This window comes from Melanostigma gelatinosum, assembly GCF_949748355.1.
Source record: "Melanostigma gelatinosum genome assembly, chromosome: 17".
NCBI classification, from domain to species: domain Eukaryota; kingdom Metazoa; phylum Chordata; class Actinopteri; order Perciformes; family Zoarcidae; genus Melanostigma; species Melanostigma gelatinosum.
In genome coordinates, this window is record NC_136650.1 from 9,130,787 (window position 1) to 9,158,007 (window position 27,221).

At 41.7% G+C, this 27,221-nt stretch overlaps 3 protein-coding genes across 4 annotated transcripts; all 3 read left to right on the forward strand.

Annotated features, from left to right (window-relative positions):
* The first annotated feature begins 1,459 nt into the window (after window positions 1-1,459).
* LOC306791413 (small ribosomal subunit protein eS27) lies at window positions 1,460-8,205 on the forward strand. Its single transcript, XM_079288113.1, has 4 exons — window positions 1,460-1,495; window positions 3,379-3,487; window positions 6,716-6,826; window positions 7,957-8,205. The coding sequence occupies exons 1-4, from the start codon at window positions 1,490-1,492 to the stop codon at window positions 7,983-7,985; spliced, it is 255 nt and encodes an 84-aa protein (XP_079144239.1). The 5' UTR covers window positions 1,460-1,489; the 3' UTR covers window positions 7,986-8,205.
* Window positions 8,206-8,397: 192 nt separating this feature from the next.
* LOC306791412 (histone-lysine N-methyltransferase ASH1L-like) lies at window positions 8,398-19,590 on the forward strand. 2 transcript variants are annotated; one of them, XM_079288111.1, is made up of 15 exons: window positions 8,398-8,599; window positions 8,752-8,901; window positions 9,375-9,442; window positions 9,875-10,041; window positions 10,148-10,300; window positions 10,550-10,604; window positions 11,013-11,145; window positions 12,350-12,619; window positions 13,050-13,136; window positions 13,230-13,320; window positions 13,894-14,032; window positions 14,179-14,351; window positions 14,684-14,850; window positions 15,385-15,880; window positions 17,157-19,590. In XM_079288111.1, the coding sequence occupies exons 1-15, from the start codon at window positions 8,435-8,437 to the stop codon at window positions 17,246-17,248; spliced, it is 2,406 nt and encodes an 801-aa protein (XP_079144237.1). In that variant the 5' UTR covers window positions 8,398-8,434; the 3' UTR covers window positions 17,249-19,590. The 2 variants fall into 2 exon arrangements, with proteins under 2 accessions (XP_079144237.1, XP_079144238.1); XM_079288112.1 differs by having other exon boundaries at window positions 15,385-15,853.
* Window positions 19,591-20,613: 1,023 nt separating this feature from the next.
* On the forward strand, window positions 20,614-25,892 carry LOC306791766 (leucine-rich repeat-containing protein 71-like). The gene is made up of 16 exons (XM_079288639.1): window positions 20,614-20,708; window positions 21,851-21,889; window positions 21,981-22,115; window positions 22,498-22,587; window positions 22,764-22,839; window positions 22,925-22,999; window positions 23,147-23,215; window positions 23,332-23,491; window positions 23,580-23,663; window positions 23,805-23,879; window positions 24,064-24,162; window positions 24,235-24,298; window positions 24,403-24,476; window positions 24,680-24,791; window positions 25,280-25,371; window positions 25,713-25,892. The coding sequence occupies exons 1-16, from the start codon at window positions 20,651-20,653 to the stop codon at window positions 25,800-25,802; spliced, it is 1,392 nt and encodes a 463-aa protein (XP_079144765.1). The 5' UTR covers window positions 20,614-20,650; the 3' UTR covers window positions 25,803-25,892.
* Window positions 25,893-27,221: the final 1,329 nt, after the last annotated feature.

A 27,221-nucleotide genomic window follows, 5' to 3' on the forward strand; every position in this document is an offset into this window, starting at 1 on the left:
TCAAATATCAATTTCAGAACACTCAAAAGTAATTGTATTTCAAAAACAAGTAACAGAAATACTGCCCACCTCTGATTGTAATCTTTGCAAATATCAAATCATTTCACTTGGCCATTTTTTATTTCCTGGATTTCAAGACTTTCGTTTGAGATTATTCATTAACACTTTTTGTACCGTATGTCAAAGAGGATATACCTTTAGGGGTTCGATGCAAGTAAAATAGCTTTTATTGCCATTTGCGTGAGGTCAAGTGACATTATTACTTTCCTAGTTTGTGTTTCCAGGCTGCTGATAGCCTGATATTAGCTTCAGTTGAACTGTAAATATATTTTTATTTTCATAGGAGCGATTGATTTTGTCCCCCATCTCTTATAATGAAGCTGAGCTATGAAGGGATCGCTTCATGGCCAGTATGAACCGCAGAAAGAAACACATTGAACCAGAACTCTTTCAATTTTGACAAAGTTTGTCAGCTGCCTGGGGCCTTAAAGAGCCACCAGGGGGCCTTAAAGGGAATTCAAATATGAAGTAGGTAACACTGTTCATTTTCATTGAAATGTATAAACATAAACTGTAGTGGCCATTTGTAGAATAAATCAAAATAAAACAAACAATCATCAAAGGCCACTGATGCACCGTGGTTTCAAGTTCACGCAGGCAGAAAAGAGTAAAATGTCCATACAGGATTCCGATTTTTCTTCTTTATTTAAGTAAGCCAAACAAAACAAGCAAACAAACAAAAATAACAAATAAAACTCCTGTCTTACGCTCTCTCCTGTGCTGGTAAGAAAACTATAAGCCCACCCCGGTGCATGCTGATCTACCTACTCCTATATAGCCACAGGTGCCCACAGTGTTTACCCAAAGAACTAACAAACGAACTCACCCAAAACTACAACAACAAAAAACAATATAACTAAACAAATGACTATTAAAGACAAAAAGCAATCTCAATACATCAAACAATCAATCTAACCTAAATAAGCAAACATCTAGCATAATTAAACAATACTACTTATGAATTAAATAACAAAATATGAATATCAAATGAACAGCTCCAACATAAACAGAATTACAGAGCATATTGGCAAATAATTGGATGTGCAATAATAGGCTACATTTTGTGATTCGTGATTACCCTAGCAAAATTGGGGAGTGTGTCTTAAAATTACAATATTCTTTTTATTTTTCATACTATAAACATTGTTTTCTTATTTTTGTCAAAATACTAGTTGTTGTGTGTCGTTGTGCATAGTTAGACATTTGGAGATTAAATGTATAAACGTTTGCGGGGCAGAGGGAGCGCAAACGTTTATATACGTACAGCCCGTTGTTGTACAGAGGGAGCAGGGTGGAGTTTGGACCTCACCAATATGGGGGCCACGTCCTGTGATTCGTCACATCCGGTTCGTGCTCAAAGGATCCAACGATATCAACCCGTCGCTTCCGGTAATGCCTCCTTTTCGGCAGCGGCTATTTCCTCGCCAACATGCCAGTGAGTATTCGCAGGCCGTTGTAAAATGGCATTTCTAACATCTAATAGCGCGTTGGAGAGCCGCCTCACGGCTCAATTGTTACGTAAGAAAATACCGAATTGACTGGTGTCAGTTTCAGATGCTTTGGTTCAGTTTTGGTCCCGGTTTTACACAAATAATTCCGCACATTAGCAGGCATTGCGAGCGCGTTGTGACACAAGATGGCCGCGCGCACTCCGCAGACATGGAGCCAGTTGAACGGAGGATCTGAACGTGCTTATAACCTCGTGGACTTAACGTCAGCAGTCGTAGTTTGATGTAGATATGTCGATGATTCGGCTAATGTTCAACTGGTCCCCTGATTTGTAGTATTACCCGCGATGTACGTAAAATGCTTAGCCTGCGTTACCTAACGTTAATCCAAGTCATGTAGGCCGGCCGAGGAGCCTGAACGCACCGAATAAAAACAATGCCAACTACAGTTAAACCATTGTGATACATATGAATGACCAGTGTTTATTTGTCTTACTTTAATAGCCCGTGCATTATCTTAAATAACAGTTTATCGTGCTCTAACAATTTACGGGTTTCTACTAGGGCTGGGCGATATGGCCTAAAAAAAAAATCTCCGATTTTTTTACAAAAAATCCGATTCACGATTTAAATCGATTTTTTTCCCCCAAAATTTTTTGCAGATGACAGAAGCTGTTGAAAACAATTTTTTCTTTTATTTTGTGATGATTTTCCCAAGTAGGTTGATAAAAATAAAGTGCAAACAAAACCTGAACATTGTAGAAAGGTGCCTGTAGTATACAAAAAGTATTTGGTCACTCTTTTGTTTGCCTGAATCATTTAAATATAAAATTAAATTAAACATAACATTAAATGGCATTAAATAGTAGCCTTCCATTGTAAACAACTGTGCAAATGTAACTTTTTACAGTAAGCTTTTCTAACTGAATACACTGATACAAACACAGCATGAAATAAAATGTATATGACCCTTTAACATTCACATTTTCAAAAGTGCAACATCTGATCTAACATCAACATAACATATTTTGCACAGTAAATAAGTGCATGTAAACAAAATCAAGTGCATTCACAACATAACCAACAGTATTAAACAGTAGTGCATGTTTTTTCTAAATATTTTTTGCCAGGAAGACAAGCCTGTCTACTACCTCTGGCTTCAGGCATGCACGGTGGCATGTAACAATGCCCCCCCCCACACACTGAAAAGCCTCTCAGAGGGGGCACTTGTAGCTGGCACAGAGAGGTATTTCTTTGCTAAAGTACTTAGCCTTGGAAAGTTAAGTTGGTGACGCTTCCACCAGTCAAGTGGATCGGTGTCTGGGTCAACCTGCTGGACCACAGGTCAGTTGTTGCGGAGTAGAATGACATCCCCTCCAGCTCCGCAGAGATCCTTTGGCGTGTACTATTGTACAGCCGAGGCAAGGCAACGTCAGAAAAATGTTTACGGCTTGGTAGCACGTACCTGGGGTCCAAAGCTTTGAGACGGTGAATAAACCCCGGCTTTTCCACGGTGTATATGGGCACCATATCTTTTGCGATATACATCGCGACTGCATCCGTGATGGCTTTCCACCGGGCACTCTTCTTCTCATGCGGAGTACAGTTGGTGAATGTCTCCAAAATGCTGGGTTGTTTTTGTGAGGTGGCGGCGGCAGCAGTGAAGCTGCTGGCCGCCATTGTTTTAGTTTGTAAACAATGCGCGCGCACTCTACTACGGGAAAAAGGGGTGGGGGCGATTTTCTCGATTTTCAATAAAACACATCGCCTTAAAGCACACATTCGAATTAATCGATTAAATCGATTTATCGCCCAGCCCTAGTTTCTACTAAGGTTCACCAACCTTTGTTCATTCTCCTTCTCTTTGCAGCTCGCAAAAGACTTGTTGCATCCGTCCCCTGAGGAGGAGAAGAGGAAGCACAAGAAGAAGCGTCTTGTTCAGAGTCCTAACTCTTATTTCATGGATGTGAAATGTCCAGGTTCGTGTTTTTTTTTCCTCCATGCAGATCCACAGCCAAATAGTTCCACGAGTCCTCTGCATGGGACTGAACATCATGTGGTCTGACTGTTTCTTCATGTATTGAAGTGGTCGCCTCGTGAAAACGTTCTCTTGTTCAGTAGCCTCACACTTCATTCAATGTCGACCAGTATTTGATTCAGATGCTACAACTCTGCTTGACAGCCAACCAGGACCCTGTTCATTAAAGGAACCATTGATTTATTATCGTCTCTCCCAGTGTGACAGACGGGTAACATTTTCTAACATGGCCTAAGTTCACCTGATTGTCGGTATTTGGCTGGTGCTTCGGACCCCTAAAAACGGATTGTTTGTGCATGAATTCACGTGACATTTTTAAAAGTTTATTGGCCGCACTGCTAAGTGACTGGACTTCCTCTTCTGTGGTCTTCCAATCTCATTCCAGTGCCAGATAGACCTCCGTTTGCAGAAGGGTTGAGCTAGACTCATGGCTCCCCCCTTTCGAAGACGGAGAACAAATACCTACTTTATAGTCCGGGAGCCGTGGGGTCGAACCTTGTTTTGTCGGATAAAGTTTTTTTCTTTGCTGTTTCTTGTAGCTTAGGGATACGTATTCAAAATACAAGAGGGTGCTCGGTGATATCCCTTGAGCATTTTCAGATATTAACCCCTTCTTGCCCAAAATCATGCAAAAACTAGATTTATGATATTTCATGCAATATACTTGATTTAAATGCATATAATTTGTTGCCTACAGTGATTATTACAAGCTAAAAACACTCAGTTAATTCATATAGTGAGTGCATTGTGTCTGTGTATGCCTGTATTGTCACATTTTTGTTTTTTTCCAATTACAAGACAGCCATGTGCTTCGTTTAAGACCATTTTTTGTTTACAACTGGTCACTGCTTACAACAGCTGCCATCAAAAAACAAGGTAAAAACACTGTAAAAGCTGGCAGTGAGATTGGTTATGGATTCAGAAGTGTTCTGTTGGAGGTTCACCTGCGAAGAGAATAACAAGCTGTTCAATTGAGTAAGTCTGCTGATCGAGACAACATTTTAGTGAAAATCACACAGGGAAATGTATAAACCCTTTTTTATATATTAACAAATTTTAACATTTTATTTACAGAGTTGGTTATGGATCCAGTGCCTGAGGAGTGTTACTTCACTTGGAAGTTCAACTGCCAAGCGAAGACGGAACCATTGATATCTTCAGGACCAGTCAGAATAACAAACATTATCCAGTGTAGTAAGATATATGGGGATGAAAAACACTTTGAGCTTCAAGAAGCATTAGATAACAACAATGAAACCACATTGAAATGCCATAAAAGTTGTGTTTCAAGTTACACCTCAAAGACTTACATTGAACGGCACAAACGTCAGAGGCCCGGAGAAACTGAATCAAATGTTCCTTGCAAGGTGACCAGGCGCTCACGGTCAGGAGGGTCAGCTGAATGTTTTGATTTTCAAAAGCACTGTGTTTTCTGTGGTGAGTTTTGCAATCTTAATGTCGACAAGAAGAACCCCTCCAGATGGAGGGCTGCATACCTATTCAGAGAAGTGGAAACCAAAAAGTCTCTCTTAGAAGTTTGTGGAAAACGAAATGATGATGTTGCGGAAAGTGTCCAACACCGTCTTCAGGGGGCAATTAGTGACCTACATGCTGCAGATGCCCGGTACCATGCTGACTGTCGACAAAGATTTCTCTCTTTTCGGTCACTCCCAGGGTTGGGAAAAAAAATCAACAAGAAGAAGCTGACACCATCATTGTCCAACAGGTCCTGAGGTGTGCTGGAGAAGCCCATCAAATCACTGTGGTTTCAGATGATACAGATGTGTTTGTCCTACTCCTTCACCATTACCATGAGGCAAGGCTGGATGTACCCCTCATCATGGAATCCCCACGAAAGGAAAGAGTAATAGTGGACATCAAGTCAACACTGGCCAAGCAGACACAAATTGTTGAACATCTTTTACCAGCCCATGCCATTTCGGGATGTGACACTGTAGCGTCTTACTACGGGGTGGGGAAAGGCTCTGTCATCAAAGCCCTGAAAGCTGGTTACGACCTATCGGCCATTGGCAATTTGGATGCACCATTCCAGCAAGTCCTTAATCAAGCCACTGCCTTTATCTCAGCCTGTTATGGCGTAACAGAGAGCACAGACATGTCGCACACAAGGCTACTTGTCTGGGGAAAAAAGAATGGGAAAGGCCACATGTCTGCACCTAATCTAGCTGCTCTACCTCCAACAAAGGAAGCATTCGTTGAAAATGTTAAGAGGGCCCACTTCCAAGCATACCTGTGGCGAAACCTCAATATGAATCAGTCAATAGTACAGAACCCGGAGGAATTTGGATGGAAGAAAGACAAATGCAACAGGTCACTAATTCCAACCCACCTACCAGAGGACACCAAACTTGTGCCAGACTATATTCTAAAGATGATCCGATGTGGCTGCAAGAGTAACACCCCTTGCAACTCCAAGAAATGCAGCTGTAAAGAGCATGGTTTGCCATGCACAATGTTCTGTGCATGTTTCATGGTAGGATGCTCAAGATCCTAATACCAGACTGCAAGATGTGTCCTAACCAGGAAGTTACTGCTGTTGTTTTTGAGTGTTATTCTGTTTGGTATTGGTATTGTATTTTGTCCTTATTGTCTTGTTATGTCTTAAATTTCTAAAATCAAAATAAACATTGTAAAAAAAAAAGGAAGTCACTAAAGTTTCATTCAAGTTGTGTAATGTTGAAAATAACTCCTGCTACCAAAACGGTTTTGCTGGCATGGCCTGAAAGGGTTAATATTCATAGATTTGTAGTGCAAGACATTTTTACATCACCCTTTGTATGAATAAACACTAGAAAAAGCTAATTTGATTTGTTACTTCAATATATTGCATGAAATGTCATGAATCTTGGTTTTTGTGTGATTTTAGTGATTTGGCCATGAAAGGGTTAATATCTCAAAATGCTCAAGGGATATCACCGAGCACCCTCCTGGATTTTGAAGAGGTACCCCTAAGCTACAAGAAACAGAAAAAAAAAAAACTTTATCCGACAAAACAAGGTTCATCAAAAAATCAGGCTTTGGCTCCCGGACTATTATAGCCACTGTTTAGTTTAACCACGATACTGTTGGAGGCCCAGTCATTTGGTATAGCCGGTGTCTGTTCTTCTACCGTGAGTTGTAACCTGTGTCTCGTTTTGCCTCCTTCCAGGATGCTACAAGATCACGACGGTGTTCAGCCACGCTCAGACAGTCGTGCTGTGTGTCGGCTGTTCAACGGTCCTGTGTCAGCCCACTGGCGGCAAAGCCCGTCTCACAGAGGGTCAGTATTCACCGACCACATGCAGGGTTCAGTTGTAGTCAAGTTGATTGGTGCGGCGCAGCATCATACATGCACGCCCACCGTTTTTAAGTTGCTGAACTACAGCGTATGTCCTGTAGGAGCCTCAAATGTATGTTTTCAATTTGTTCAATTATAATTTATTGAGGCAAGCTTCTGGTAAGTGTCCTTCAACAGTAACATAACCTAAAATAATGCCGTACCAATGTGATGCCTTGTAATTTACTTTTACAATACAGTGCACAGTTATTGTTTTTCCACAATACACATTTATCTGCACTAGATTAACCAAAAAAAATTATTTCTATTAGAAGGCGTTCCAGAATTTCTTCAAACCTGAATGTGCAGTTTGTTAGTTTAAGGCCAAATAGTTCCACTAGTCCTCTGCATAGGACTGAACATCATGTGGTCTGACTGTTTTTCATGTATTGAAGTGGTCGCCTCGTAAAAACGTTCTCTTGTTCAGTAGTATTATAGGAGGCATTTAACTCAGAACTCACACCAGGGACAAAGGGAAAACAGTGAATACATCTTACTGAACCAGTGACTTATTATCTCTCCCAGTGTGACAGACGGGTAACATTAGATTGTCAGCATTTGGCTGGTGCTTCGGACCCCTGAAAACAAAAATTATTTGTGCATGAATTCATGTGACACATTTTGAAGTTTATTGGCCGCACTGCCAAGTGACTGGACTTCCTCTTCTGTGGTCTTCCAATCTCATTCCAGTGCCAGATCGACCTCCGTTTGCAGAAGGGTTGAGCTAGACTCATGGCTCCCCCCTTTCGAAGACTGTGAACAAATACCTACTTTATAGCCACTGTTTAGTTTAACCCCGATACTGTTGGGGGCCCAGTTAGCATCGCGTAGCTCGTCTTATCGTCATGATTTAATTCCTGTTGGTTTTGCTGTCGACGCTTCCACCGGCCATGTGTTGCTTTAGCTACTGCAGTTCTTACTGGGAAGTGATTAGTTGACCTAATCGGGCACATGGTGGGGAAGGATGGCTCTTGAATCAGCACTATGTAGCACAATAGCGGTGTGCACCACATGCAGTGTTTCTGTACTGTCAGGCCTGTCTTCTGTCTGACTGTCTTTGTCTCCTCTATCAGGGTGTTCATTCAGGAGGAAGCAGCACTAGCTGTTGTCCCTGGAGCTGATGGGGAGAGGGAGGGATGGAACGGTTGATATCAGCGCCTTCTGCCTCCCAACATGGCAGCGGACCCAGTGGTTGATCTGAAACGAGACCCGAAGAACAACTAGACAGCAGTTGACTTCCCACTGTTCCGGTTGACAGATCGGTTGTCACTGTAACTCTACCCTCCATCCCTGTCTCTCTTAATAAAATATTGTTCACCCCGTGTTATCTTTATTTATGAATAAAACATAGTTTTTCTATGATGTCATCTTGAACATTTATCAGTAAAATACTACTAAGATCAAAGAGCAACCTCCTGACGGGTCCAAACACTCCCAAGTCTTGTGCACTAAATTATCTTTTAACTTCAATTTGTTATATTTACAGTTGTTAATTTGAATCCTGTTTTAAAAAAAATCTATAAACTCTCATGCTTTATAATTAACGATAAAATGCATCACAGAATGCTGCGCCCACTCACTTCGCCTCCCTGTGACTTCTCTCTTAGGTCCGTGAACGGGGTTTACAGAATCGGTCTCTTTGCTCTCAAGGACGTCATCAGCGGCACGGAGCTCACTTATGACTACAACTTCCATTCCTTCAACACAGAAGAACAGGTGAATCACCAGCGACCAGCTCCTCACGGAACAACACTTTGTATATTTCATGTTTGGAGTTATCATCGCTGCTTCTTTCATTTTTGCTCGGCTCTTTTCTCACCTTTGTACAAATTAATGCTTTTTTTTTTTTTTTTTTCTTTACTTCACAGCAAGTGTGTCAGTGTGGCTCAGAGAGCTGCCGGGGCATCATCGGAGGGAAGAGCCAGCGTATTAACGGCCTGCCTGGGAAGACCGGAGGGACTCGGCGGCTGGGTCGACTCAAGGAGAAGAGGAAGTCCAAACACCAGCTCAAGAAACGAGTGAGTGATCAATGTACTTAACTGCATCCTTATCTGTTCACCCTTACTTAAGATCTATAATATATCTATAATACCAGAGAATAACAAACAGCCCTCAACATTTTCATTTCTTAAGAAGGAAAAATGAGTCCTGAATGTTTTATTCGTACCTACCTGAATAGATTCCAGCGTCATAAGGGTTTGATTCAGACTTTGATTGTAAACTCATGGATATTGTTGTATTACTATAGCTATTGCCTGGCTGTAAAGAGTTTGCTAGTGTCTTATTAAATATCAGGTGCAGTGCCTATGTAGGTCATGAATGAGTCTCAGAGGTGCTCTTATTGGCCACAAGGTGTCTCAAAAAGTAACTCAGGGCAGTCTTTTGAATTGAGGCTGAATGGTACGACCTAAAATGTACGGTATACCATGGTATGTTTCCAACATGCTTTCTGCAGTAAACATCATGGTAACACAACCGTCTCTTTCTGCAGGAGGAGGAGTCGAGTGACAGCAACAAGTTTTACCCTCATCTCATGAAGCCCATGTCCAACAGAGAGAGGTGAACACACACACACAAACACAGTCAACACATAAGTGAAACAAAACTAAACTGTTTCAAATTTTGACACAAGGGGAATTCTATTCTGTTGCTAACGTTTCAGGTCTACTAGGTGTCAAACATTTTGACAAAGTGGTGAAAAAATGGGCATTGATGGTAGATAGCTGACACATTTCTTAATTTCTTCAATTGAAATGCAAAATATAACTTGTTGAACTATTACTTCTGAAATATTTTTAGCACAAAACAACATTTGGTTACATTTCTGAATCAATTAAATCAAGCGCATGCGACGTTTGCTCTCGATCTCCGTACTTCCTTAACAGAATGGTGGAGTGGTATTAAGATTTTGAAAGTGTGGTGAGAGTTGATGTTGGCACTCACAGACGCATGCCACCTTCACACGTTTGTCCCCTCTGCCTCGATCATCAGGAACTTTGTGCTGAAGCACAGCGTGTTTCTCCTGAGGAACTGGGAGAAGATGAGGGAGAAACAGGAGCTGCTGAAGAGAGAGGGTGAGCGAGAGAGGGACGCCAGTAGCCTGTCCTTGTACACGCGCTGGGGAGGAGTGATCCGTGACGATGGCAACATCAAGTCGGGTGAGTGTACAGCCTTAGAGGTGTGAACATGCAGCATGTGGTCTGAAATGAGGTGAGATTGTGTAAAAAAAAAACCTCACCCATAATGCTCGTGCCTTGTTTCTAGACGTGTTCCTGACGCAGTTCTCGGCGCTGCAGACGTCGCGGTCGGTTCGCACGCGGAGACTCGCCGCCGCTGAGGAAAACACAGAAGTCACACGCACTGCTCGCCTCGCACACATCTTTAAGGAGATTTGTGACATGATCACCAGCTACAAGGGTCAGTGCCTGTAGACTCTATAGTGTCGATATATATTCAGTATGTGCCAGTATGTAAGCACCAGTAGAGCACTTTCTATTGAACTATTCTATTAAATATTCTCATTTGTGTGACCTCTAGCTTCATCTGAGGTCTCATCAGTCCTCCAAACACATCTGTCAGCGCCTCTAATACATAATGTCCGCTGAATGATTAGCCTCTGTGATTAAAACACGATGACAGGAGTGTTATTCTTCTCTCTTCCCTCAGATTCAGCCGGCCAGACACTTGCTGCTCCGCTGGTGAACCTCCCATCCAGGAAGAGGTAAGAGTGTGTAAGAGTGCAGACCTTGCATTTCATCTGGTTCATTCATAATGTGTCACTGTTTTCCAGACAGCAGTGTTGTTGCTTTATCTGGTCCATCAGTGTACAGCACCCACACAGTTTTATCTCCAGCCACACAGTTCAGCCGTGACAGCCTGTGCTTTGATTCTTTCCAGTATTGCGTCACTTTGAGTCAAAACAATAACAGCTCCTTTGGCTACATGGTACAAATACTGTCATGGTTGGCCACCACTCAGCCATACTTAACATCTCTATAGACTCAATGATTTACAAGCACTACATGTTTTTTAAGTAGTGTTGATTTTGTGGATGCTCAGACAAAAGGTTTTAAACGTTTTCAAACCAGATATGCAGAGACTAATCCTGCTGTTTGTTGTGTACCATCAGGAACAGCCAGTACTATGAGAAGGTGTCTGACCCTCTGGACCTGAGCACCATCGAGAAGCAAATCCTCACGGGCCACTACAAGACTGTAGAGGCGTTTGACACCGACATGCTCAAAGTGTTCCGAAATGCTGAGGTAGGCAGGTGTCCCACCGGTTGCTAACATTGCTGTTTGTGTCTGTTTACATACATCATTTCTCTATCAGTTGAGCTGCAAATGTTGCTGGTAGGAGAACTGAATATTTGAAAGGAGACTTTAGAAGTTAACAGGGCTGGGTGTCGTTTAAAATACGAGTACCAGTACCCTTAAAGTGATACAGGTACCAACAGATCATTCATCATGTGAATGGAAGCTGTTTCTGTAAGAAAGAAAGTACTTCCCCCAGAGCAGGGGCTTACTTTACAGTTGGAACTATCTTACAGGAACTAAATTGAGTCCCTGGTTCCTCTGGCCAAAGCTCAGGTTTAGATCCAGGTTTAGAGTCCAAGATGATCTTGATCTCTTTGGAAAGTTCCTACAGAGAAAAGGCTCTAAAGGGTAAACCCACTGCCTAGAGAGTCATCATTTCTAAGTTATCTATCAAACTAAATGCTTAATCGATGTCATAGATCTTCTCTGCCTGTCAGATTTATGTCAACAATCATTAGAAAGATCAGTGTGATAATTGCATGAAGGCTAAGGCTGCTGAAGCATCCAGTCTTCATCATTTAACAACACTTATCACAAGAACACTCCAGTCTCTCGAGTTTAATCCCAGAATCTTAAGAGCCCAATCAATATCAAAAAGCCTCATCAAAAGCATCATTCAAGCTGTTACTGTGCAGCTCTAATACATTTTCCCTCCCACTCACTCGGTTCATTTCTTTTTTCCTGCCTCGCACACAAACACCTCCCAAATGGGATACAACTTCCTGACTGCTGAGCCTCTGCTTATCTGTTACAGGCCCTTTGATTTACATCTGTATAGCCACTATACAAGTGCCACTTGAAACCTCTCAGAGGAGTTTACTCTTCAAGTCATAGAAGTCTGAAGTGGACGTCTAAATTAGATTCACCCTTTGGTTCCAAGACCCTGCCAGACTAAAGATAGCATGAGGGGAAAGTGGTTTATTGTTAAATTGAGAGCTGTGAAATTTTGGCAGCTGCAGAGACAGTTTTGAATGTCTCTGTGCATGCGTCTGCTTTTTTATATACATGATATCTCTTTATGCAGTTTTGAGGTCTGTTGTCTTTGTGTCGTACGTCAGAACACACAAATTAACAAATATGATTTCCTGTAAATTCATTGTTTTTGGCAAAAAAACCCCAATATTTAAAACTGGTCTTGTTTTCCCACCAGAAATATTACGGCAGGAAGTCATCGGTCGGCAGGGACGTTTGTCGCCTGCGTAAAGCCTACTACAGCGCGCGTCATGAAGCTGCTGTCCAGATAGACGAGATTGTGGGCGAGACGGCCAGCGAGGCCGACAGCTCGGACTCGCTGGAGCGTGACCATGGCCACCACGGAGGAGGAGGTCCAGGGCCGCACGACAAGGACGACGACGTCATCCGCTGCATCTGTGGAATGTACAAGGATGAAGGCCTTATGATCCAGTGTGAAAAGTGCATGGTAAGAAGCGAAGCGAGGTGTCTAACACACATAACTGAAAAAGATTGGGTGACAAATCTACATTTATAGCAGCTTAGAAAGAAAGTCGGATTTCTCATCATATCTTTTTTGTCTCACTGATTCATCAGTTGCACCTGTTTTGGTGAGCGCATTCCCTAGAGGAGTGTGTGCATTCAGTCCTCCTGTGTATAGCATCTGTTATTTTTAATAAAACAACGAGGGTTAAAGATATTGATTGAGACGACCACAGTTGCGAATCAAGGAGGTTTTTACAAATGTGTTTTTTCTTTGTTGGTAATGCAGGTTCAGAACATAACTTATTCTTGTCAGTGAGTCACTGTCGATACCAGCTCGGGAGTAATTGATTCAACTGTCCATTTTTTATTTTTTTTTGCATTCACGTGATTCAACAATTGATTGGTCTCTCTAGGTGTGGCAGCATTTTGACTGCATGCAGCTGGAGACCGAGGTGGAGCACTACCTGTGTGAGCAGTGTGACCCTCGGCCTGTCGAGCGGGTACGTCTATCCCCTCAAAACAGCCGTGAATGCTGAACCTCAGTCTCACCACCCTGGTCCATCTGATCTCACTCATATGTGTTGTCGTTACAGGAAGTTCCCATGATACCCCAGCCTAGCTACGCCCAGGCGGGCTCTGTCTACTACATCTGCCTCCTCCGAGATGATCTGCTGCTACATCAAGGTATAGAAGCCAGTCCTTCAATCCTTCAATGTTTACATCCATGTTTACTAGCCTGCTGTGATCTTCCTTTTCTGGTCCATTGCTGTATTTTTTGGCACATTAAAGCCAGTTGTAGACAAGTGAAATAGTGTGAAACCATTGGCAGGACTGTGTATTGCTTCACCCACGTGAAGCAATACACAGTGTGCATATGCCAAACAAAGCGGGGACCCACTCATGGAAAAATCTGCTCCATGGTGTTGCTAGAGGTCAGAAACTCAGCAGAGAGCCTTTAAGTTTCTCCTTAAGCCATGTTTATTACCATTTAGGCAATTTAATTATAAACAACAGGCCTTGTATTGTAGCACAGGGTTGAAGTGAATTGTATGTTTCCTATGCAACCCCTTTTTTTTTACCTATAAACGTTTTGAAGTGCCGAAATGTGATCCTTTCCAACTCTGGAAAACGATTGTTACTGCACTGAGACGTTCAACACTCAACCTGTCAGTTTACTTCTGTATCGAGGAGCCAACTTCTTGTAATATTTCACCGTTGCAGACCAGAAACCTGTCAGTGTCTGTGTCTTGTGTGCAGGTGATTGTGTGTATCTGATGAGAGACAGCAGGCGCTCACCTGAGGGACAGCCTGTCAGACAGTCTTACCGTCTCCTGTCTCACGTCAACCGAGACAAACTCGACATCTTCCGAATTGAGAAACTCTGGAAGAATGAAAAGTAAGTTCATCAAATGTAGGACTTCGAACAACTAGCATGAAGTACTGTAGATACCTGCCAGTGAGAATAGATTATTATTGTGCTCGTCGAGTTGCATTACGGTGTTTAACTCGCTGGTCTCTTCTGTGTCCACTCAAACTCTGAAGGGGTGAGAGATTTGCCTTTGGCCACCACTACTTCCGTCCCCACGAGACGCATCACTCTCCATCACGGCGATTTTACCAGAACGAGTTATTCCGAATGCCGCTCTATGAGATCATCCCCCTGGAGGCAGTGGTGGCAACCTGCTGTGTCCTGGATCTCTACACTTACTGCAAAGGTGAGAGGAAACACATGCAAACTCACACATGGGCCATCTGAATGGAGTGTTTTTTTACCGCTTGAACTAGTCATTCTTTCTGAGGTTTCTTTGTTGCTCGAGTAAAGCTCTGTAAATTGTACACGCAGGTATATGAGGTATACCCACTTCTTTTTCTACTATATAGGAGAGCATACCCACTTGCTCCTTCGTAAACTTTATCTACCAACAACCACTACACCACTGACCTCAGACATGCTCGAACAAAAACATAGCGGAACAACTGTACACTGTTTTCACATTTTACAATGACATGAGTTCCTGGCTAATACAAAATGTGTTCCTTCCTACAGGACGGCCGAAGAGCGTAAAAGAACAGGATGTGTACATCTGTGATTACCGCTTGGACAAGTCTGCTCACCTGTTCTATAAGATCCATCGGAACCGCTTCCCAGTCTGCACCAAGCCGTACGCCTTCAACCACTTCCCCAAGCGGCTCGCACCCAAAAGAGACTTCTCGGTGAGAGCGGTGGGGGTGCTGCACTGGGATCTGTTACTGATTTATAAACACTGAAAGATATTTTAAGAGTGGAGGTAATATTACAGCCCGGGGAACATTTCCCTTCGGCACCTCAGAAAACAAATGAGAGAACCTGCAACTGCTTTTTGTTGTTTTGCAGTGAGCCACATTCAAGTATCTGTGGAATGTTTTGTGAATTTTGTTTTGTTGACAACTAATTACGTCCCATTTAAATTGTAATGCTAATAGACTTGAGGAGAGTTTTAGTTTAGTTTAGTTTGTTTTTGCTTTCATGGAGGACCGGATGGATAAGTTTCACTCCATTAAATTAGTCCAGGGCTGTGTCGGGTAAACCTCACAGAAAACTAAATCAAGACGACTCTCCTAAACTTCTCCTGTGATTTATAAACTATGTTGCACTGATTTTATTGTCCATTTGCAAACCCTAACCATCAGAAACCAAAGTCAGCTAAATTAGATACAAAATACTTGCAAATACTGCTTGACCCGGGACTAATTGTGAATTTTTTGCAGCCTCACTATGTTCCTGACAACTACAAGAGGAACGGAGGCCGTTCTGCCTGGAAGAGCGAACAACCCAAAGGAGCCGCAGGCTGCGAGGACGACGGCTCTTCCTGCGACCGGGGCGACGACTTCCCACCCGGAGCTGAAGATGGGAGAGGAGGAGAAGAGGACGACATGGACACGAATCCAGACGAACCTGAACTTCTTTCAACTAAGCCCAGAAGAGCGGAACGGGAAGGGGAGGCCGACGAGGACGGAGACGAGAAGGACGACGACGAGGACGAGGACGGGCAGGAGTCTGAGGAGTGCAAGGAGCTGGAGGACAGTTCCGCAGAGAGGATAGGAGAGATGCTCGAACTCCCGTCGTCGTCCGCCTCCTCGCCGCTGCACCACCCGGTGCTGGGCAGGAGGGAGGCCCAGAGGGAACGGCTCAACAAAATTCTGCTGGATCTGCTGCACAGAACTCCCAACAACAATGGTGAGGGAGCGGGAACAAAGCAGGGGGGTAGGTCATCAGATAATTTAGGGTTTTTAAGTTTCACATCACTTGCATCATTTAAACATGTTGTTTGAAACATCTTTTACACTGTTTCTAAATGGTTAAACTCAAAGTTGGGGCAAAGAACTGCTTTAGAGGGAGTGGAGGATGGAGAGGGAGCAACATCTGCAGCTCACATTTAGCTGTTATTCATATTTGTGTTAAACTCTTTTTGGCATTCATCTAACAGATGGCAGTCTCTGTTTTCGGATCTGTTGCTTTTTCTGACTCTCCTCCCATGCAGTGCGTCAGTCTGTTGTTATTGCTTCAATCTGCTGACAGTATTACAAAGAAGTATCTAAATCGAGACCAACGTTTAACACTAACATTCAGGAGCTAATCTTAGTGTATCGAGAAATAGTCTGGTGACCGAAAACCAATAATGAATCGATCCTGCCGACAAGTGTTGCTGGTGTAGCCGATGCCTGATACAACTTATTCCTCTGTGCCGTAGACCTCTACCGTTGTTCAAAAAACTATTTTTAGTGAGAAACAGTGGCTGAATCTGTAGGCAATGGGACATTTTGGTATAGATCGTTTCCGTTTGTAGTCTGGCGAGCAGTCTTTGATAGAATGCAGGTTAACAGTCCGATTGCAGAGCAACAGAAGAGGAACGCATTGGTCGAAATGTAATCTTGGAACTCACCGGCTGTCGTCCGGTGATGATTTAGCTTTTTATTTGTTTAATATTTGCCTGTAAACAGCTGCTTGTGAAACAGCCCAGTCCTACATTCCAACTCTAGTCTTGCATCTCAAGTTGCTAATCGGACTGTAAACAGAGAGCAGTGCATGGATTAGGAAGTCTTGGCCCAGATATCTGCTGGCTACACCAGAACCTCAGAAATATAGACCCTTGCCCTAAGAGGCGTATCCGTCCTCCGACCGATAGCCGATGGGTTCAGAGAATGGAGTGCGACAGACGAGGCAGGGCGGTTAGGAAGTATTTAAGGACCGACTAATACATTAATTCAGCTGCCTGAAGCACTGAGGTAGCGTTTGCTGACAAAGAAACAAATTCATTTTTATTTCTTGTTTGTGGATTACTCGTAGCACACCTGCCAGGTGGTTTCAGATAGCCACAAACCGTTTTTGAGCACTTTGAAGCTTGATACATCAGTAACAGAAGAGACACCTTTGCCAACCTTTACCTTTGATTCCTTTGATTAAATTACTCTGTGTCAGCTGTTTCTTAGCTCTAATCCCCCCCCCCCCCCCCCCCCCCACCCTCCTGTTCTTCCAACAGCCATAGATGTCTCCTATCTCCTGGAGGAGGGCGCAGGCCGCCGGCTACGGCGACGGACGCTCGGATTCGGTGATTTCGTGGGCAGAAAATAACTTTGCTACGTGCCTGTCAAGCACACTGCCTTTCCTGTTTGTGAGCAAGGGGCAGAACATGGAGAGACAGCGAGATGGGAAACGCTGCATTGTTGGTTGTCCGACCATTCAGGACCACAATGAGTCCCTGGGGGCCTCTTCCAGGTTACCTCTTCCAAGACTGGTCATCTCAACTCTGAGAGGGTGGAGGGGGTTTGGAAGCGCTGACTCCATGGCAATTTCAGCTTTTCAAGAGTTCTCAAGGAGCCAGAAGAGAGAGCTGACCCAGACTTCTTGCTTGTTTAAGTAGTATGATGCAAAACTTTTTTTTTTTTTTTCTTTTGTTTAATGACTATAGGAGAAATAACCCATGCACTTAATTGCATTGAATATTACAGACATGGGCAGATGAATTCCCCTATCAAGCATCGTAAATGAACCAAGTGGTACTGAATAGGGAGGGATAGATGGGAGTGATGGTTTCAGTCAGTGGGGACGTGAATGCTGCAGATTTGTTCCCCCTAGTGGGACCTAGCTGCAATGACAAAGTATAACAGAGGAGAGAAGATCAGCGCCGGGACACATGGGGGGAGAGACTGGCATAGGAGAGATGTAAGGTGAGCGGTGTGCTCACATGCTGCTCATGAGAAAGACAGAACGAGGGTGGTGAACTGCACTTTTGGTACCATGGATATTGTGACGCTCTGTGTAATGTATCTATTACGAAAACACACTAACACTCTCACAGTATTAGACGATGCAGCCTGGAGAAAAACACAAAAAAAGCGAGTTTAAAAAGTCTTATCTTTTTCCTGTTATACAGTAGTAACTCATTTAGGAACAGAAGAAGCCGAGGGGGCGTGTTTGGTTTTATTTTTGAGTAAAGGGATTGGGGGATTGAGCGTGCGCTTTTAGTCAGTCAAAGTGTCTTGTTGAGGTTTTCATTTTAATCCTTTGATTTTCTTACGAGGCAGTCAGCTTCGCCCGTCTTAACATGATTCACCAGCTTAACTAAATCAGGCGTTTCGGGGGGACACCGGCTTCAACTGTAACGCCTTACACAGCCGTGCTCTCCGACTGCCTTGTGTGCGAGTGTGTGTGTGCGCGTGCACACTTAGCGTGTGTCTGTACGCTGCCAGATTTCTTGAAGATATACCTTTTTCAAAAAAAAAATGGAGAAAAAAAAATGAAGGGCTCGATGGCAATTAACAGTTTTAAGAAAACTATGGCGAAACAATACTTAACATGAAATGTATCGTGATGGTCATATTTTCTTATCTCCTGTGAGACGGGTGGGGCGGTGTATATCGGGAGGGCAAAGGGACTTGAGACTTTTCTTTCTTTAGAATATGTTCCTGATTGCCATGGAGAATGTTTTAAAAAGAAATTGTGATATTTACTGAGATTTCTTCCCCCCCAAAATGCCTCTGCTGAAAAGGGACAGCCTGCAATGTCCCAGTGCGGTTAACAAGAACGAGACACTGACGGCGGGAGAGCGGGGGAACGGACAGCTGTACAGTGCCAAGTTATGTAAATACACACACTTACATTGAGGAGTGTCTCCAAAAGCAATATCTTGAAAAATGGATTTTGTTTATTATTGTATTGTACAGGACTCAGCCCTAAATGTATTATGATTATTATAATATTGTAATTTCTTCCGTTTGTATTACTATAATGACACTTAAGCTCGGAGGAAAATGATTTTTTAATGTCCAGAAAAAGCTCACCAGACCTGTCCGGACGACATAGATACTTAAGCTGAGTTTTCGTTGCCTATTAATGAAATTCGTCTATGTACTGCATGAGCGAGAAGAATGTCAAGTGGACACAGAAGGCATTGGGACGACACAGTGACTCCGCAACGACACCTTTGTCACTGAATATTGTTAATAATATTACTTTTTAAGGAGAAATGTACTCCTTGTTTTTTGCTGCAAAGTGTTGAACACTAAAAAAACAAACCAACATAAAAATGTTATGATATTTTTAAACGTTGACTGAAACAAAAGTAAAGCTGTCAACCCAATATCACGTTATTATTTTTGTTTTATTTTCAAATAGGAAATTGTTCCGTTTTTGTGATAGCGGTCATCGTATGATGCTTGTTCCTGTATTTGTGTGTTTTTGTGTAATTTGTTTCGTTATTTTTAGACAATCACAAAATAAGATGCAAGCATTGTAAATGGCAGACTGGCGGATATTTTGTGATGTGTACAGTTTGTCAAAAAACTTCTTCCACTCGTTAAAAGTTTGTAATTATGATTCTTAAGTCATGAAAAATGCTGTTGGTTTTTTCTTTTTGTTTTATATTTGTTTTTTTAGTTTTTTTAAATAAAAAGCACTACATTATTGTGAATACACTTTATGTTGTTGTGCTTTTAATATTCCTTAGATCACAAAAAATGCAAAAACAAAGCTAGTTATATCCTAAAATTAAGGTATAATAGAGTTATGACATGTTTGAAATGCTGGACATGAGACGTTGACTAGAGACAGTGAGCTCTGCAGAGTGAAACATGCAGGAATTAAACTTTTTAGATAAGAGTGCAAGAAAGGGGAGTTACTTGAAGTTGCATCTGCTGCTAGCTAGCTAGCTAATTCCACACCATGCTTCTCCTTTGAGTTTTAATAATGGGTTCATCACCATCTTGTATGTGCATTACTGCCATCTCCTGGACTGTAGACTGGCAGGAATAATAAGTATTATTCTGTTACACTCAATTGATTGATTAGAAGATTACGTACACTCCATGATGTCTTCCCAAGCAGATTCCTCAATGTAATCTTGTATTTTACAGCAATTATTTCTGATATTAATTCCCTTTGTTACAGTCTATCAGTACATATAATAATAATAATACAAATAATAATTGTAACCACTGTACATATTATGAAAATAATTATATGATTAATAATCTCAACACTGCAGATAGTTAAAATATTATTAAAATAATGATTTGGTGAATTATCATTCATGAACAATTGTGAAAGATTATAAAATGTATCAATTTAATTTGTGTGACAAACGATAATTTACGAAAATAATTCCACAGAACACCACAGAATTCCGTAAGTAAATTTAGCGTGAAGTGGGCCTTGCACGGTCTTGCACAGGCCCTGTCCCAGAGACACCAGTTGATACTGTTGAAGAGGAACAGTCATCTGAATTCTCACTGTTTGGCACCAAATGTCAATTGAATACTAAACTCTCGCGATATTACGGCGTAATATGGTTCGACGACACGCTATCATGAATGTTGACGTTTTCAGTACCGTTACTAACGTCTACTAAAGTCTCGCGATGAATCCTACAAATTGGGTTTAGTTGGTTACCGTAGTAACGCCAGTGAAGCCCAGGATACAGCGACGTTAGCTCACGTAACTTATCTATTAACTACATTTTGACTCCGAGGCACAACAATGCCCAAAGAGAAAACAGACGGGACAAATGCAGAGGACGAGGCCTCTAAACATACAGGTTAGATGAGTTGATCGTCAGCAGGTCAGGAATAAAGTAGGAGCTGGTTCAAATGGACTTGTTGCCGGTTTTAAGCCTTTATTTTTCGTACTTTGACATTATGTGACAACACATTAAGGTGCTTGAGAGTATGACTGTTGGTGGTTGTAATTGGTTTCGTTAAAAAATGACAAATTGTAATGTTATGTACTGACGTTAATCGTGATTAAGCGAAGCTAATATAAACTAAACACTTTCAGTCAATGAGCTGAAGGAATGCACATTGTAAATATGGATAAGATGCATTGCATTGTTTAGAATGATGAGAACCCATGACACCTATTGACTTGCATATATATATATGCAAATGTATAATCAATAAAGAATCAGCAGCAACCCCCTTCACTGACGACACTATTCATTTATGCCAGCTGTCATTGAAACTTTTAGAATCTCTATGTAGATTCTCTGTAAATTGTATAGGCTTTCAATGATTATACGTCAATAAAAAGATGGCATATGGTACTATTTATCTGTTTAACTGGGATTTTATTTTGACAGGTTTAGGTAAATACACAGCTTTTACAATGAGCATTGGTGGCAGAAGTAGGCTACTAAGAGCAGTTAATGACACACTATAAACATTCCATTGTGAATAAAAGTCCAGCATGTATAACTTTGTAAAACAAAGCAAAAGTATGAGAAGCAAAACAGCAGAATCAAAGGTTAGGCCTAGCATACTCATGTGGTGGCAGCATGGCCCCTGTTACAGTAAAAAGTACAATATTTCCCTTTGAAATGGAGTGAAGCACAATGATAAAGTACATTAAAATATAAATAATTAGGTTAAGTACACATATCTGGAAATGGTACTTAGGTGTGATACGTAGTTACTTTCCACACTGGAGATAAGTAGTAGTTTTTAAAGAATCCAAACAAAGTAATTTTAATACTTTTATTATGTCTGTTTATCATGAAATCATGTTTTGTGCATTTTATAAAGTTGTAAGAATAATAACTTTTGTTTTGCTTTCATGCCTCTACAACTTGAGCATTCACACATTCACTAGCTTTAGTCGCATTGCTTGACATAAAGTATGATATGGTAATTCACAAGTGGTCAATAAAAAGGAGAATTGCTAAACTCATTCTGTTGTTTTTAGGACGTACTCCAAATGAAGTTTTGCCTGATCAGAAGTTTGGTGAGTAACATTATCAGACTGTTGTTGTTTTTGTTTTTTATTTGTCAAATGAGAGTTGTATTGTCACTGCTTTAAACTCTCCATCACACAGACGAATATCAGTGCTCCGGCAAGGTGGAGATTGACTTCCCTGGGCTTTGTGCTCTTTTGGACATGAAGGATATCCCAACTGTCAGCACCAAGCAAGCAGCCTCATCCACCACTGAAACTGAAGAAGAGTACACAGGTAAACCAGAGCTGCTCCTAATCTAAACGCGTGGCACACACATACTATCTTGTTGCACCCTGTTAAAACATGTTTTCCAGTGTTCATTTATAAATGGAATTGTTTGTTCTCTGCAGCTGATATTGTGAATTGCTGTGAATGGATGTTAATTGAATAAACATGAATAAGATTCTATATAAATTCTAGTTTAACGTACCTTGAATCTGATTACATTTTAGATTTTCTAAACAGACACTTGTAAGAGTAATCCAAAAAATATTCACCAAAGAAAACCGGACGACCTAGGAACACTTGGTACACTAGAAATATGTCTCCCTGTACTGTACAGTTCATCATGTTGGAAGTCTGAATGTACAGTCACTGTCCTTTCTTATAATCTCAGCTTCAGCTGCACCAAACTGGTCCAAAGCATGCCTCCAAGTGGAACTGGAGAATGAAGATCCCCTCAGCGCCAAGAAACTGACGGTTTTTGGTAAGAAAAAAAAAGAATTCACAGAAAATTATTTTCAGCCATATTTGACATTTTTTTTCTCTTCTTAAATTCTCATTTGACTACCCCGGGGAGCAGTCTGTAACCAAAAATGCCCCCAATAGTTCTGCTGGATGTTGGAGCACACATATCATATAATCTGTTTCACATACACACAGGATGGAAGGTAGATGAGCAGATTGCCAGAGTGCTGCTGAAGATGTTTCCCTCCTTGGACAAGCTACAGAGCCTTCAGTGAGTAATGAGCTGATACCTTCCTGTTGCAGCCGTCCCTGTTTTGTTCTTGTTTGTTTGTGTAATCTTGTCCTCTGTGTCGCAGGTTTTGGCAGGCAGGACTGACAGATCAAATGGTAACCTCCCTCATGAACACAGTGTCACTGTGCTCCAACCTCAGGTGGGTGGATTCTGCTGGCACTCACATTGTGAGACTTGTTGACAAAAAAGGTTGTAGAACTGCCATGAAATTTACACCACTATGTTTTAACATTATCATTCACACACTGAGGGTTTACTGATGGTCCTCCTCTTTGTTTTATGTTAGAGTTGTTACATTGGAGGGCAACCATCTTCCAGAGCAGAGCTACCACCTTCTGCTCTCTGAAGACAGCGTGTGAGTCACCAAGTGTTTACACATCTCACATAGTAATATAGAACCTGTTCAAATAGACCCCCGACTTGCATTCGCACCCACATGCCTGATTCATGTTGTGTGCTTCTTTGGTCAAGCCTCACTCACTTGTACCTGCGAAATAACCGGATTGGAGACAAGGGAGCTCATCTGATTGGGTCGGCTCTCTCAACAGCCAGATCTGCCAACAAGAACCTCAATTTCCTCAACCTGGCTTTCAATTGTATCGGTGATGCAGGTGCTACACATATCGCACAGGTATGACCCAGAACGGACCCCATGTTTGCACCTATGTGTTCCCCTCATGACTGCTGAGGTGTACTCCTCATACTGTTTTGTCTCTCAGGGTCTGCGGTTCAACCGTGCTTTGCTCATGCTCTCACTGTGCAACAATCAGATTGGAGACTCCGGTGCTGCTCATCTGGCTGCGGTATCCATTTACATGAACGATTTTAACCTGGCACACAATGCGTTTAAATCAGTGGTTACATTGTTTCAAATTATATTCAGATGATTGCATTATATTCCGTAATTTAACACGCCTCCACCCCTTTACCGCTAACGTTTTTAGATTCTAAGTGAGTTCGCTCTCACTCATGAAGAAGTTGTGGAGAGGAGGAAGATGCTTCTGAAAAGAACACAATCTGTAAGTGCAGCAATATCAAATACCCACTCTACCTTAAAATGAATCCCATAAACATCAAAGGGTCTTGGGTCAAAAAGTAAATTGATATGCATAACTGCAAAAATCAAACAGGTTCTCACAAGTATAGAAGTGCAGGGACATGTATGAGACATTCGAATAAACACATTAAACTATACTCTCACAGTCATCTTCAAGTGTGGATTCTGACCGACCTCTCTCAGTAGCCACTGCCAGCAGCAGTTCACTGAGCGTCGGCAAAGGGCAGAACAAAGGCAAAAAAAAGGTAACAAGCCAAAAATCTGTGCAACTCATTTGGTATCTGTGGTTAGTAATCTTGAGATCTTTTAACGAACAGATAACATCCAAAATAGACAAGAAACCAGCCGCCAACAAAGAGAACCCAAAGTCTAACAAGAAACGTAATGGCTTCCATCACAGAATAACACTTTTTGCTGTTATCCTCTGACAGCCGGGATGTTTATCTTCTCATTTTCATTCATTGCTGTCTTTAAATCTCCCCCAGTCTCTGATATAAAGCTGACTCAACGTAAAGCCGGAGAGCCAGGGGAGCCAGAGAAACCACGACATGCACAAGAGGTACCAGACATGCTTTCTCAATCTGTGTACCAAGCAGCACATGGACACAGTACAGTACTTTTAATAATTCAGTTGTTTTACTTTGTTTTTGGGGTCAGGATACATAGAGTACTGCCCAGACCGAGGTTTGTTTGATGCAATTTTCTGATGAGCAAAAAGCTTGTCCTGTCACACACTTGTTTACGTCTCACCCTCTCCATCAGAAGGGGCAGTCGGTGGAGATAGTGAACCCCCTGCTGGACGAGCCGGTGCAGTACAGGGATGGTGAGCTTTTTCTGCCTGGAAACAAGGCCCTCGCCTTCCTCAACTTGGCAGGTCAGTAACTGTGGGGTCTCAGCTTGACACGAGACATTGAATCCTTTCACATCAAGGTATTTCCAGCACAGATACAGTTAGGTTTGACGGCAGGAACATTTTCAGCTAAACTCATAAATGTCAACATCAAACATCAAACATCAATTATGTTGAGAGTTCCTCAGAATCAACGTGCAAAGGATTATTTTTCAAAATCCTTTGGTATCGTTGGTATCGTTTTTAGTTTACTTTATATTAACTATTATATTACTCTTTTTTTTCAGAAGTCCTACATGTAATATTTGTCATTTGTTTAGAAAAAACACATCAAGGTTTATTCTCTACAGATCTCATTCCATGAATGAAATCTATTTATTATCTGTTTTGTACAAGCTGGTTGCTATTTAACAGCTGCTTCTGCAGGACTATGCCTGTAATAAATGATGAAACCTTAAAAGGCCTGTTGAGGATTCAAGTGAAATGGTTGTGTTGTGTGTGTATTTGTGTAGGAAACAGAATTACAAAGAAGTCGCTGCCTCTTTTCCTGACATCACTCGAGATGCAGGGGGAGGGACGACGCCTGCTGCGTCTCTGTCTGCAGGTGTGTGTCTCATGCCAACACTTTGTGCATTTGTGTGCGTGTGTGTGCAACTGTGCACAATTAACTTTAGTTCATAGTTGGGCTTTATTTTCACTGAAATAACCTGCATCTAAAGTGCCCCACTTAGTGCGTTGTTTAATGGTATTTCTGCTGAAGTAAAGTATTTTATTGTTGTGGATTATTTCAATTATATTGGACAAGATATTAGTTTAGGTGCATCAGTGACTGACCATATGCTGTCAATACACCACGGCCACGTTTGATGGAATCTACAGTGTTAACTAACAGTTGCAGAGGAACATGAAGATGATGTGCGTGATGATTTCTGATCTGTCTTTTAGAGAAACCGCTTCCCATCAGAGTGTGAGTATTATGTGAAGATAATGGAACTGATGACACTCAGAGATCCACTCAAGAAAAACAGCTCCTAACAGACAGAAGAGGAGGAACAGTTACTAGGGTGTACGTACTAGTACTGAGAGAACTAATCTAATTATACTGACTGTGTACTTTTCATAACATTAAAAGACATGCATTTATTTTGCCCTCTGTTGTGCTTTTGTAACAGATGAGATAAAAAAAAGTGAAGTGTCAACAGAAACAGCCTTGTGGTACATAAAAAGGCAGTGCCTGAACAGAAGGACAGTGTGGCACATTAAATTCCAGATGCTTTGCCCAGGACAGTTAATTAGAACCCTGTTTACAGATCCGTTTTACTGCTTTGTTTTGCTCACAGTCAGAATTTACATCAAGGACAAAGAGAACTGCCAGATACCAAGAACCAAGTCGATGAATCATTGCTATCATATTTTACAATTGTCAGCTAGTGTGACAGGTACTTGTTGTTTTATCTGATTCTATTCTACCCAGATGTGGTCTGATTCTACAAAGATCGAGTGTTATTCTACCCAGATCTGGACCTATTCTATCCAGATGTAGTCTGGTTCTACATCTGGTTATATTCTACCATGATGTGGTTTGGTTCTATTCTTCCCAGATGTGGTCTGGTTCTACCCAGATCCAATCCTATTCTACTCTGATCTGCCCTGTCAAATATCAATTTCAGAACACTCAAAAGTAATTGTATTTCAAAAACAAGTAACAGAAATACTGCCCACCTCTGATTGTAATCTTTGCAAATATCAAATCATTTCACTTGGCCATTTTTTATTTCCTGGATTTCAAGACTTTCCTGTAAAGACACTTTTTGTATATCAAAGAGGATATACCTTTAGGGGTTCGATGCAAGTAAAATAGCTTTTATTGCCATTTGCGTGAGGTCAAGTGACATTATTACTTTCCTAGTTTGTGTTTCCAGGCTGCTGATAGCCTGATATTAGCTTCAGTTGAACTGTAAATATATTTATATTTTCATAGGAGATATTGATTTTGTCCCCCATCTCTTATAATGAAGCTGAGCTATGAAGGGATCGCTTCATGGCCAGTATGAACCGCAGAAAGAAACACATTGAACCAGAACTCTTTCAATTTTGACAAAGTTTGTCAGCTGCCTGGGGCCTTAAAGAGCCACCAGGGGGCCTTAAAGGGAATTAAAATATGAAGTAGGTAACACTGTTCATTTTCATTGAAATGTATAAACATAAACTGTAGTGGCCATTTGTAGAATAAATCAAAATAAAACAAACAATCATCAAAGGCCACTGATGCACCGTGGTTTGAAGTTCACGCAGGCAGAAAAGAGTAAAATGTCCATACAGGATTCCGATTTTTCTTCTTTATTTAAGTAAGCCAAACAAAACAAGCAAACAAACAAAAATAACAAATAAAACTCCTGTCTTACGCTCTCTCCTGTGCTGGGAAGAAAACTATAAGCCCACCCCGGTGCATGC